At 43.8% G+C, this 14,177-nt stretch overlaps 1 protein-coding gene across 5 annotated transcripts in view; it reads left to right on the forward strand.

The window, feature by feature from the left end:
- UBXN8 (UBX domain protein 8) overlaps positions 1-1,793 on the forward strand; it is a 32,112-nt gene extending 30,319 nt beyond the window's left edge. For all 5 annotated transcript variants that reach the window (XM_072776344.1, XM_072776346.1, XM_072776343.1 and 2 more), the window contains one exon: positions 691-1,793. In XM_072776344.1, the coding sequence (XP_072632445.1) occupies positions 691-858 (168 nt within the window). In that variant the 3' untranslated portion in view covers positions 859-1,793. The remainder of the gene's footprint in view (positions 1-690) is intronic.
- The last annotated feature ends 12,384 nt before the right edge of the window (positions 1,794-14,177 follow it).

Consider the following 14,177-nt stretch of genomic DNA (forward strand, 5'->3'; position numbering starts at 1 on the left):
TAGGAATAGCCCATTGAAAATGGGGATCATAAGGCAGAGTCACTGGGGCCTGGACAGGTCTCTGGTGACAAAGTTCCTGAGTCATTTTGATGTGGACTCTTGGCTTAGATTTTGTTCTAAATAACTTTTTTCCAAGCTTACTTTTTGTTCTCAACTTTTAAATTGAATAACCTTTTTATTCTCTATGGTTGGGTCTTTCCTAAGTGTTAAATGTCCCTGCTGTCAATCAGTGCCTTTAGTCCCTAGGCCTTCTCTGAAACTTTGGAAAGGTATTTAAGGTATTTGCATCAGGGGTGCCTGGGTGGCTCAGTCAGTTAAGCATCTGCCTTCCACTAGGTCATGATCTCAGGGTCCTGGGATTAAACCTGAAATCGGGTTCCCTGCTCAGTGGAGAGTCTGTTTTTCCCTCTCCCTCTGCCCCTCCCTGCTGCTCATGCTTTTTCTCACACTCACTTTCTCTCTCAAATACATAAAATCTTTAGAAAGACAAAACAAAAAAGGTATTTGCATTTCACGATTCTTGGCATGCTATTTTCCTTTATACTCTAGAAGGTTCTGTTTCATTACTCCTAGGGGTAATCATGCTGTTACCCCTAGGATTTAACAGTGAAAGAATTATAAAATATCATTGGTGACCTCGAGGGGCACAACTGTACTCCGTATTTGATAGCTAAACTTTTTATCTTCTAGGTCTTATTTGACTGGATGAAGAAAATCGGGTACCACACATCCCTATACAGCCTTTCTACTTCCTTTCCCAGACGGCCTCTGGAAGTGGGGGGAGGCTGGTCACTACAGGACATAGGAATAACAGTGGATACTGTACTCAACGTGGAAGAGAGAGAGCAGAGCAGCTAATTCAGAAATGAGAACTACCTGTTCTACATAAAATCAGTTATGCCATGACCTTACAGGACAATAAAGGATTCACATTGAAATTACGCCATTGGCTTGATTCAGCTCAAGTAGATAAACACTGTAATGTTGATATCCTTGGGAACATAGGGACAGAGGATTAGAAAAGGATTACTCTGTATATAATAGTTTTTGGAATGTGCCATTTTACAGTGTACCAAATGAAAACTAGATAAAGATGTATTTGGTAAGCACTCAAAGATTTGTATTTTTCCTAGCCGACATCATCTATCGCTGTGTTGAAAAACAAAGTCATATGACTCGGTTTTCTGCCTCTTTGGTCCACCTTGTCACACTGAACATTTCATGATTCAGTCAAATTCTCTAATGCCTGTTAAGTAGGAATGTTTGTTCTGCTGTATTTCTAGAAATTAAACCTTAAAGACATTAAAGACATTTCAAAGGTCTTTAATGCTCTAAAGTTCTTTAATCTGATAAAGGGTTAGTATCCAAAATATGTAAAGAACTTACACAACTCAATACCCCAAACCCCCCCAAATAATCCAATTAAAAATGGGCAGAAGACATGAACAGACATTTCTCCAAAGAAGACATCCTGATGGCCAATAAACACATGCAAAGCTGCTCACCATCACTCATCATCAGGGAAATACAAATCAAAACTACAATGAGATATCACCTCATACCTGTCAGAATGTCTAGAACCAAAAACACAACAACAGGTGTTGGCAAGAATGTGGAGAGGAGCCCTCTTGCACTCTTGGTGTGAATGCAAACTGGTGCAGCCACTGTGGAAAACAGTATGGAAGGAGGTTTCTCAAAACATTAAAAATAGAACTACCCTGTGATCTAGTAATTGCACTATTAGGTATTTACCCAAAGAATACAAGAATACAAAAAAAAAAAGAATACAAGAATACTAATTCAAAGGGATACGTGCACCCTTATGTTTGTAGCAGCATTATTTACGACAGCCAAGATCTGGAAGCAGCCAAGTGTCCTGTCAGTTGATGAATGGATAAAGAGGTGGGTACACACACTGGAATATGACTCAGCCATAAAAAAGAACAAAATCTTATCATTTGCAATGACATGGATAGAGCTAGAGAGTATAATGCTAAGCAAAATAAGAGAAAGATAAATACATGATTTCACTCGTGGAATTTAAGAGGTAAAACAAGCAAAGGGAAAAAAACAGACTCAACTATAGAGAATAAACTGATGATTGTCAGAGGGGAGGTCGGGGGGATGGATGAAATAGGTGATGGGGATTAATGAGGGCACTTACCCTTGTGAGTGCTGGGTGACAAAAAAAATGAAAAAAAGTTTTAAAAACGTTTTTTGATAGGTATGTTTTACTGAATTAATTTTACTGAATTGTTTACTGAATTAATGTCAAAATTTATTTAACTTCACCTTGCATTAAATTGGAACATTCACAAGTTCCAGGATCAGTATTTTAAAAATAAAACAATGAAAACATTATAGGTAAATTAAATATATGTGTATATATGTATATATATTATATTTAAATCTGGTTATTTCGTTTTCCTGCAGTGGTATATTCATATGCTATAATACCAAGTTCAGCTCACAAGTGTGGTCTAAAAAGCTCTTTGTTCTGGTCACTCCCTTTTTCTTTTCTTATGTTCTATGTTAAGAGTCAGTTAAGTTGGGCATCCCCAGCGGCTCAGCGGTTTAGCGCCACCTTCAGCCCAAGGTGCGATCCTGGAGACCCGGGATTGAGTCCCACGTCAGGCTCCCTGCATGGAGCCTGCTTCTCCTTCTGCCTGTATCTCTGCCTCTCTCTGTCTTTCATGAATAAATAAAATCTTTAAAAAAAAAGTTGACTCCTCTGTGTATTGGCCTTTCTTTTTTTCTTTTTTTTTAAAGATGTCCTGGCGGGGGGTGGAATAAGATATCCTTGGGATGAACGACTTTTACTGTTCTGGATAGATTCTTTAGTTTCTTTAGTGGCTGGTAACTTGTCTTAGAATTCCTTTGAAGAGTCAGTAAGCTTCCATTATTATTTGAAGTAGACTCAAATGCAGATAGGAATACAAAAGAAAATGAACACTTCCATATTTACCTGTTCCAATCACAGACTTTCATAAGCTCTATTTTCAGTTGTCCATCCACAAACATGTCCAAAGATACAGACTACAGAAAATGATTATCATAAAAAATATATATATATATCCCCGGGTGGCTCAACGGTTTAGCGCTGCCTTCAGCCCAGGACCTGATCCTGGAGTCCCGGGATTGAGTCCCACATCGGGCTCCCTGCATGGAGCCTGCTTCTCCCTCTGCCTGTGTCTGTGCCCCTCTCTTTCTCTCTCTGTGTCTCTCATGAATAAATAAAATCTTTAAAAAAAATTTATATATATATATGGGGCGCCTGGATGGTTCAGTCAATTAAGCATCGGACTCTTGATTTCAGCTCAGGTCCTGATTTTAGGGTTGTGGGATGGAGCTCCTCACCCAGTGGGGAGTCTGCTTGAGAGTCTCCATCTCCCTCTGGCCTCCCCGCCCCCCCCCCACCAAAATAAATCTTAAAAAAAAAATTCTCATTTAAAAAGCCAAAATTTTAGTAATTAACAAATAGTCCTTAAAATTTGTGGAATAAAGTTTCCTTCTGTTCCTCCAATTTTTTTTTTTTTAAGATTTTATTTATTCATGAGAGACACAGAGAGACAAAGAGGCAGAGACACAGGCAGAGAGAAACAGGCTCCATCCCGGGAGCCCGACGTGGGACTCGATCTTGGGTCTCCAGGATCAGGCCCTGGGCTGAAGGTGGTGCTAACCCGCTGAGCCACCCAGGCTGCCCTGTTCCTCCAATTTCTAACACAAAAATCATTAGGGCCAATTTCTTTGCGTAGCAATACATTTTTCTTTAAACAAAAAACACTATGTTGCATGTATAGCTGAAGTGCTAATGATAGATGGTTAATTGTTTCCTTGGTTACAAAAGCTAATTCTTCCCTCTGGGTGTAGGGAAGGGAATTAGAGATGCCTTAAATCTTTAAATTCTTCGGTAATACTACTATTCTATACTATAGTCTTCTTGCAATGAGTTGGAAAAGTTAGGAACATAATTAAGGAATTATTTTTAGGTGTGACAATAGCATTGTGTGCGATAGAAAAAATATCTAAAGGGGATCCCTGGGTGGCTCAGCGGTTTGGCGCCTGCCTTTGGCCCAGGGGGTGATCCTGGAGTCCCAGGATCGAGTCCCTCGTCCGGCTCCCGGCATGGGGACTGCTTCTCCCTCCTCCTGTGTCTCTACCTCTCTCTCTCGGTGTCTATCATAAATAAATAAATAAATAAATAAATAAATAAATAAATAAATAAATAAATAAATCTAAAAAAAAGAATCTCTCTACAGATACATGCTACAGTATGATAGGAATGAGGGCAAAATTTTGCTTCAAAATAATGGGGAGAGGACAGTAGGTAGAGATTTAGCTGAATAAATAAAGTTAAGGAAAAGATACATTGGGGTACCTTACACGCTTCTTTCTAATTTTGTAGAATTTTCCATGATACCAACTGGCTTAAGATTAAAAAAAAAAGGAGAGACTTGTAAATTTGTCAAGTGATATATGAGAAAGCAGACTTAAAATAGCTTTAGATTAAAAAAAAATAGCCCCAGGGAACACTAATTTGAATCCTATTTCAACTTAGCCTGCTTATTATTATTTTGGTTTTTTTTTTTAAGATTTTATTTATTTATTCATGAGCGACGGGGTGGGGGGAGAGACATAGGCAGAGGGAGAAGCAGGCTCCATGCAGGGAGCCTGATGCAGGACCTGATCCTGAGACTCTGGGATCACGCCCCAAACTGAAAGGCTGTCGCTCAACCACTGAGCCAACCAGGAGCCCCTATTGTTTTAATAATACACTTGAGTAAAAAAAAAAAAAAAAAACACTTGAGTGAAGAACTGAAATTGAAGAACTAAAAGACCTACATCTTAAGTATAATAAATAATATTCTGAGTATTTAAATGTAGCATGTAGTCAAAATGACCAGGAGGGCACTATACAACCTATTTCTCTCTAGCACATGCGCCGCGTATCTTTAATTTCTCCTAATTTTATTACTCTTCATCTCTGTGCATGCTTTACTTTTTTTTCTTAAAGATTTATTTATTCAAGGGGCATCTGGATAGGCATTTGGTTAAGCCTCGAGCTGGGCTCCCTGCTCAGTGGGGAGTCTGCTTATCCCTTTCCCTCTGCCCCTCTTAGCTGCTCATGCTCGCCCATGTGCTCTCTCTGTCTCTCTCTCGTTCTCTCACTCAAATAAAATCCTTTTTTTTTTCGGGGGTGGGGGAAGACCAACACATTATATTTACACAAACCAGGCCACCTAGCCATCACCCAATCAGCTATTCATGAAAACCTACAAAACCCAGACAAATACAATCACTAGAGGAGGCAGCAAGCAGGGGAGACAAGAACCCAGGATCATACACACATCACCAATGTGTTCTATTGCATCTGCCCCATTTCAACAGCGTCAGGTAGGTTTGTGGTGATCTCACAGCATATTAAGTAAAACCGTCTTTTATCCTTTAGCTACCAAGACCCTAATCACTGCCGCAGCAGTGCAGGACACTGGCTCTGGACACTGCAAGGGAGCCATGGCTTATGGTCTCTCTGGAAGTCAACAAGAAAAGCCCAGAATTTATAAAGGTTAAGAAAGTTAGCCTTTGCTTCATACACCCCATCCCTGTGCAGCTCAAGGTGGGTTCCAGAGTTTCTATTCTTAAACCTATCCTTACCAACTCATCTTTAAAACACGCGCGCGCATGCACACACACACCCTGCTGTGCATGGTAGGCCTAGCCCAATCCAGCGAGGGATGGATCTGGTATGTAAAGTGAGTCCCATGCCCTGGGATTAGAAATCTGGAACAGGAATCTTTTATTACACGTATAGACAACCCTTGACTAATCCTGGCTTCCCCTCTGCACCTTTCAGCTGGTGCGGCCTCTCCTAATGTTCCTTCCTGTACCAGCTTTTCCTGTTTAGACCAATTTCCAATCTTCCACTAGAAGGAGATTAAGTCATGGGGCAACTGAGTTAAAACCTCATCTCCCATGAAACACTGAAGGTAGAGGGGTTTCAAGAGAACACTGTGGCAGAAAAGCCAGCTCTAATTGGCAAAAATGAGGTAATTCAATAGGCTATGCACTCCAAATAGTTCTCCCTGGTAATAAAAAAGTATTCCTGCTTAAGGAAAAATACATTGGGGTACCTTACACGCTTCTTTCTAATTTTGTATAATTTTCCATGATACTAACTGGCTTAAGATTTAAAAAAAAGGACAGACTTGTAAATTTGTCAAGTGATATATGAGAAAGCTGACTTAAAATAGCTTTAGATTAAAAAAAAATAGCCCCAGGGAACACTAACTTGAATCCTATTTCAACTTAGCTTCATTATTATTTTTTTAAGATTTTATTTATTTATTCACTAGAGACACAGGGAGAGAGGCAGAGACATAGGCAGAGGGAGGAGAAGCAGGCTCCCTTTAGGGAGCCTGATGCGGACGGGATCCTAGGATCCTAGGACTCTGGGATCACGCCCCAGCAGCAGACCTGGAGCTGCTGCTGACTTATCCCTGAGATTGCTCATGTACCTGAGAACACAGTGCAGGAACAAGGGCCTTAAGATTAAAATACACAAAAATACAAAAACCAGAATATTTATATTACGGAAAAAAAAAAGTTAAAATGAACAAGATACGTCATTCGCACACAGCTAGTGCAGTTGGCGTCCTGGAGAAAGTGGGGCCCAAGGTGCTGTCGTCCAAGGGAGCAAATAAATAAAATCCTATCGGCCCAGAATGGGGTGGGATTAAGTTTAGGAACAGGAGGTCTGTAGCTATTCCTCCAAGAATCCCTGTGGCTATATCACAACCCATTGCTTGGGACCGTCCTCCACACCCTATCCCAAGAGTGGGTTATGGGATACGACGTGGGAAAACCCCTGCCTTACGCCTTAGAGATTCCCTCCCCACAGAGTCTAGTGGTTCATGGGTGGGGCCCACCAATCTGGTCTCATGCTTCAACTCTACACTCTGGCTTGGGAAAAATTATTATTACATCTCCTCCTCCTCCTCTTCTTTCTTCTTCTTCTTCTTCTTCTTCTTCTTCTTCTTCTTCTTCTTCTTCTTCTTCTTCTTCTTCTTCCTCCTCCTCCTCCTCCTCCTCCTCCTCCTCCTTCTTCTTCTTCTTCTTCTTCCTCCTTCTCCTTCTTCTTCTTCTTCTTTTTAAGATTTTATTTATTTACTCATGAGAGGCAGAGACACAGGCAGAGGGAGAAACAGGCTCCATGCAGGGAGCCCACAGTGGGACTGGATCCTGGGTCTCCAGGGCCACGCCCTGGGCTGAAGGCAGCACTAAACGTTTCGCTGAGCCACCCGGGCTGCCCTACATGTCCTTCTTTGAAAGGAAAACAACTTCCCTATCCAGGCCACTTTCAAAAGCTGGAAATCTGAGGGTGGAGACTCAGGTAAAGCACATGAGGAGGGATTTTCTCCAGAACCCTCCATAAGCATTTGGATAGAGCATGGTTGTAGTTCATTTGCCTCACCCCTTCCCCCCTACCCTGGGCCAAGAAGGAAGAGGGGGTGATGTTGTGGGACCCCGGCCTGAGATCTATGGCAGAGCCAGCTGCCCCCTACCACCTTGTCCCCACTTTCTCCACTCTGCCCATTGACGCCTGCTCCTCCAAACTTCCTGATCACAAAAGGATTGCCCCCACCCACTGTAGCTCAATGCTGGGCCTCTGGGAGTAGGGCAGGGCTATGGATCTCTTCTTCCTCCAGAAAGTAGGCTGGCTTTCCCTGCGAGCTGGGGGCCTGCTGGGCCTTCAGTGGACACGAGGCCACCCTGTGGCTGATGCCCTGGCACAAGTGGCTCTTCTTGGGCTGGGGTGGCAGCTTGCGCTCCTTGGATGGTGGCCTAGGCCTCCACAGTTGTAGCACCTGTGTCCCGGTGACCTGCACGTCTGCGTGTTCTTCCCTTTGGGCGGCCTCCCACTCCCAATACAAATACCCCAGCAGGCGGTGACCCGGATAGGCTCCAAGCCTTTAGCAGACGTCTTAAAGGTGGGCCCCCCGCCTCACCCTCCTTCAGGCTCCGGAAGCCCTCCATGTGCAGCTTGCTCTGGTGCCCCAGACACCCACCCGGGGTCAAGGACAGGAAGCCGAGCCCCCTGTGCACTTTGACCCACTTACAGGTGCGGGCACCGCGCAGCCACCTGCTGGCTGCTGGTTTGACGCAGAGCCCACGGGAGTCGGCTGAGCCCCGGGCCCCTGGTCGGGTGGCTGCTGGCCCCAGAGAAGTCCGGAGGCAAAGGGCTCAAATAAAATCTTCCAAAAAAAAAAAAAAAAATCTTCCAAAAGAAGATTTGAGAGAGAAAGTGAAGGCATGGGGGCAGAGGGAGGGAATCTCAAGCAGGCTGCCCACTGAGCATGGAGCCTGATGTGGGGCTTGATCTCAAGACTCTGAGATCATGACCTGAGCCAAAACCAAGAGCCAGATGCTCAACCAACTGAGCCACCCAGGTACCACCCAGGTACTCTTTACTTTGTAAACTGCACTGTAATGGACTCATGTGGCAGGTGACTCATTTGAACTTGGTAATACAATAGCTACCTGTTATCAAAACAACATAAATGTCACTTTTGGTTGCCCTGTTACGACTACGACACTAAGGGGTATCTTGTCATGGGGGAAAATGAGCATAGAGCCATCTTTAAAAAAAATTTTTTTTTCCCTAGGAAAAAATTTCCCTAGGAAAAACATAGAGCCATCTCTAAAAAAAAAAAGGAAAAAAAAATTTTAATGTGCCATTCTCCCTTAAGGGAGGAGGCGGGATGCCTGGGTGGCTCAGTGGTTGGGCATCTGCCTTTGGCTCAGGTCGTGATCCCAGGCCAGGGTCCTGGGATCGAGTCCCGCATCGGGCTCCCCATGGGGACCCTGCTTCTCCCTCTGCCTGTCTCTGCCTCTCTCTCTCTCTCTGTTTCTCATGAATAAATAAATCTTACATAAATTTTTTTCTTCTGCCTTAAAGACTTTTATTTTAAAAAGAGTATTAAAGAGTATTAAATATTAAAGAATATTTCTTGTAGGTAAGTCTGCGGGTGATGAAGTCCTTGCGTGTCTGTACGTCTGGCCTGTTGCATTTTGGCACATGTTTTCAGTAGGGGTAGGGTTCTATCATTCCCCAAACTCCGAGCCCAGGGCCCTCAATTCCGCCAACGGGGGGGGGCTGCTGCTACCACCTTGAATCGCGGGGCGGGCTGGGGCCTAGGTGTCCTGTGCGGGGCTCTCCCCTCCGCTTCCCAGCGCCCCCCTCCCGCAGGCCCTGACCCTGCGCGTTGCCGCGGCCTCCAGCTCGTGCTGGGTGGGGGGTGGGGGGGGTGCGCTCCGGCCTCCCAGGTGAGGCTTCCCGAGGAAGACTCGGGCTCCTCCCACCTGTGGCACCCAAGTCCGCCTTTGCCTGGGGCCGGCGGAGGGTGGCTGTGCTGTGCGCACCCCGCAGGAGCAGCGGCCTGGGCTGCATCTACCAGAACACTTCTGCTTCTGCGCTTCCTCCAGCAGCAACGCATCTTTCACCTGTGTCTCGAGAGAGGCGGATCGATTTTGCTTTTTACAGCTTCTCCGGAAACAATCCATGCCAGGGTCCTGTGGTCACGGTTCTCGGTGAACCGCCTGCGGTGGATTAGGACTCTGGCTTTGTAGGGGTGAAGGATCCCGGAAAGCTAGGGAGCTTAGGCTTGCTCCTCCACAGCCGCCAGTCGCCTGATCTGCAACCAGGGTGCCCCCCACCCCCGCCCGGGTCCTCCTGCAGGCTCTCGCCCCGTCCCAGGAACACCTGTGAAGGGCTTTCAGGTGAGCGGAAACTCCGCGGCTGAGGCCGCGGCAGGGCTGGCCCCACGGCTGTGCCCTGGGCAGTTACACACCCACACTGAGCGGGTCCTTATGCTTGATTTAATGCTCGGCCGGCATCATCTTGAACTCTTCCTTGTTCAGCAAGGTTTCCCACATTTTTATTTAGCACCAAGACCCACAAATAGCCAGTCCCATTCCAAAGTGATAGCATAGCCCACCCCTTTAAAAATGTTTAAAATCTGGGGCACCTGGGTGGCTCAGTGGGTTGAGTCTGCCTTTAGCTGAGGTCATGATCTCAGGGTCCTGGGACTGAGGCCCGCATTGGGCTCCCTGCTCAGTGGGGAGCCTGCTTCTCCCTCTCCGCCGCCTGTGCTCTCTCATGCACTCTCTCTCTCTAATCAATAAATAATCAAATCAATAAATCTTTAAAAAAATGTTTAAAATCTTCCCTGGGCTTTTCTTATCCGCTTGTAGAACCCCCACAATTCTGTCCTGTTCTGCCAAAGGGAAGAACGTGGGGGTGTCCTGGCTCTCCTGGGGGTGGATTACCCCTCTCTGGAATTCAGGTTCCATGGATTCTTTGCAGCCTCAGCAATCTGAGGCGCAAAGAGGTTATGATTTTGTATAGCATCCAGCTGTTCCTTGTTAGATTGAGAGAAACATTCTTTGCAGCTTTCATGAGCCTAAGCAGAAATCCAAAACTGCTGCATGGTTTGGAACTTGTTATTTTTAGGATCTCAGTTTCAGCTGGTAGAGCAATTAACTGATTACGACTAGTTTTCCGCCTCCTCCTCCCCCCTCTGCCCCGCCTTTTTTTTTTTTTTTTTTTTTTTTAAGATTGTATTTATTCATGAGAGACACAGAGAGGCAGAGACCCAGGCAGAGGGAGAAGCAGGCTCCCTGCGGGGAGCCCTATGCGGGACTCCATCCCAGGACCCCGAGGTCACAATCAGGCGACCGCCTTCTGCTGGGGTCATGATCCCAGGGTCCCGGGATTCAGCCCTGTACTGGGGCTCCCTGCTCAGCTGGGAGCCTGCTTTTCTCTCTCCTCTGCCTCTCCTCCTGCCTGTGCTCTCTCACGCTCTCTGTCAAATAAATAAAATATTTAAAATAAAAATAAAGTATATTTAATCCAAAATTATATATATATAAAAGGAATGTATGGTACAAATAGAAAAAAAATTGTAAGATGATATATTTTAAACTAATCATACCAATAATCCCATTAAATTTAAATTGTTTAAATACCTCAGTTAAAGACCGAGTGTTAGATTGGATTTAAAAATAATGCCCAACCAGGGGCACCTGGGTGGCTCAACAGTCAGGCATCTGCCTTTGGCCCAGGGCATGATCCTCCATCCAGATGGAGTCCCATGTCGGGATCCCTGCGTGGAGCCTGCTTCTCCCTCTGTCTGTGTCTCTGCCTCTCTCTCTCTGTGTCTCTCATGAATAAATAAATAAAATCTTTAAAAAATAATGCCCAACTAGATGCTGTCTAAAATAAATAATGGTAATAGATAAATAGCCCCCAAACCTACAGCTAACATGAAATACCGGTTGTCTTACCTAATGCAATAGGAAACACATAAGAAAAGCTAAAGGGGCGGCGCCTGGCTGGTTTAGCACATAGAGGGTGTGACTCTTGATCTTGGGGTTGTGAATTTGAGCCCCACGTTGGGGTTAAAGTTTAATTAAAAAAAATAAAGATTGTGAAGGAAAAAATAAAAGCTTTGTATTCATGAAAACATGATTTTATAACAAAAAAATCCAAAGTATGTATGTATGTATTTTAGAGAGGGGGAAAGGGCAGGTGGAGGAGCAGAGGGAGAGCGAGAATCTCAAGCAGATTCCCCACTGAACACAGAGCCCGACATGGGGCTCAATCTCACAACCTTGAGATCATGACCTGAGCTGAAATCAAGAGTGATGTTTAACCAACTGAGCCACCCAGGCACCCCTAAAATAATTTTTGGTAAGTATAAGAATTAAGTGCCTCTGGTATGGCTACTGGATACAGGCACAATATGTATTTTTAAAAATCACATTTCTATTTATTATCAATAAACAATTGGAAAATAAATGGAAAGAAAAGGGTCATTGACAACATTTTAAAAAATATTATTTATTAGAGATACAGAGAGAGAGAGAAGCAGGCTCCATGCAGGGAGCCTGACGTGGGACTCCATCCCCAGTCTCCAGGATCACACCCTGGGCCGAAGGCGGTGCTAAACTGCTGAGCCACCGGGGCTGTCCGACAACATTTTTAAAAAAGATTTTATTTATTTACTCATGAGAGACAGAGGCAGAGGGAGAAGTGGGCTCCCTTCAAGGAGCCCAATGCGGAACTCGATCCCAGATCCTGGGATCATGCCCTGAGCCGAAAGCAGACGCTCAACTGCTGAGCCACTGGTCGTTGCATCCCGACAACACTCTAAAATCCAATATATGGCAGGGCGCCTGGATGGCTCAGTTTTTTAAGCGTCTGCCTTCTGCTCAGGTTGTGGTCCTGGAATCGAGTCCCACCTTGGGGCTCCTTGCTCAGCGGAGAGCCTGCTTCTCCCTCTGCTCCCCACCTCCCCGCTTGTGCTCTCTCTCTCTCTCTCTCTCTCTCTCAAATAAATAAATAAAAATTTAAGAACCATCAACTATATGGCAGGAATTCACCAAATATTAATACATTGTTGAGAGAAATTAAGAAAGACTTAAAGGAGCTATGTCATCTTCATTGACTTATGCTACGGCACATTGTGAAAAAGTCTATTCTCCCCAAAATAATAGAGATGCAATACAATCCTGGTGAAAATCTCACTAGGTTTGTTTGTTTATTTGTTTTCTCCGGGTGTGAATATAACAAGCTGATTCTGGGATCCCTGGGTGGAGCAGCGGTTTGGCGCCTGCCTTTGGCCCAGGGCGCGATCCTGGAGACCCAGGATCGAATGCCACGTCGGGCTCCTGGTGCATGGAGCCTGCTTCTCCCTCTGCCTGTGTCTCTGCCTCTCTCCCTCTCTCTTGGTGACTATCATAAATAAATAAAAATTAAAAAAAAAAAAGCTGATTCTAAGTTGTTTCATTGTAAAATATTTGTCACAAAATTTATCATTTTAGCGATTTTAAGGTATTCACTTCCGTAGCATAAGGTATATTTACAATATTTTGCAACCATCACCACTATTTGCAGGACTTTTTCATCATCCCAAACTCTATACCCATTAAATAATAACTCATTACCTCCTTCTCCTTTTCCCCTGGGCATCGTAATCTCTGTTCTACTTTGTGTCTCTATGAATTTGCCTATTCTACGAATCTCAAGTAAGTGGAGTTATACAATATTTGTCAATCTGTGTCTGGTTTATTGCACTTAGCATGTTTTTAAGGTTCATCCATGTTGTAAAATAAATCAATTTCCTTTTTATGGCTGAATAGTATTGCACTGGATGTTTATACCACATTTTGTTTATCCATTTGTCTGTGGATGGACATTTTGGTTGTTTCCACCTTTTGGCTATTGTGACTAATGCTGCTAGAGACATTGGTACTTAGTGTATTCTTTATAAGATTTAAATGAGGGATTCAACTACTTTAATGGTGAGATAAGTATTTAGGCTGCATTTATTTTTAAGTCAGTTCCATAAGGTCAAGATACTCTAGTAGTTTGCTCATTGCTTCTGTTTTCAATTTATTGGCAAATATTATTCATAGACTCTCTTAATTTTTTTTAGCCTTCTGTATCTTTTATTTTGCAAATTCACAGTTTTCTTTGTGCCCCCTTCTCTTTTGTGTTTTGTTAGTCTTCAAGGACCAACTTTCCTTCTGTTGCTCTTTTCTTTGGATACATACATACATACATTTATTTATTTATTTATTTATTTGTATTTTATTTTTTATTCATGAGAGACACAGAGAGAGAGGCAGAGACATAGGCAGAGGGAGAAGCAGGCTTCCTGCAGGGAGCCCAATGCGGGACTTGATCCCAGAACCCTGGGATCACGACCTGAGCCAAAGGTAGACACTCAACCACTGAGCCACCCAGGCACCCTGGAAACTATTTTTTTTTTTATATTTGCTCCAATCTTTTACTTTGTCTGGAGTCAAAAACACTTAGGTCATAATTTTCAGCATTTCTTTTATTACAATACAAGCATTTAGTCATAAATTTTCCATTCATAGTTTGGTTGCATTGCGCAAGTTTTATTTTGTTCTGTAAATAATTTCATTAAGGTATAGTTTATATATAAAGATTTCCCATTTCAAGGGTACAACACAAGATTTTTGGGGATGCCTGGCTGGCATGTGATTACAGCATGTGACTTTTGATCTTGGAGTCATGGGTTCAAGCCCCATTAGGTGTAGAAATTACTTAAAATCTTCAAAAGAAAAAAGATTTATAAGGAATGCAAACT

The sequence above is a fragment of the Canis lupus genome, chromosome 15, assembly GCF_048164855.1.
Source record: "Canis lupus baileyi chromosome 15, mCanLup2.hap1, whole genome shotgun sequence".
NCBI classification, from domain to species: Eukaryota; Metazoa; Chordata; class Mammalia; order Carnivora; family Canidae; genus Canis; species Canis lupus.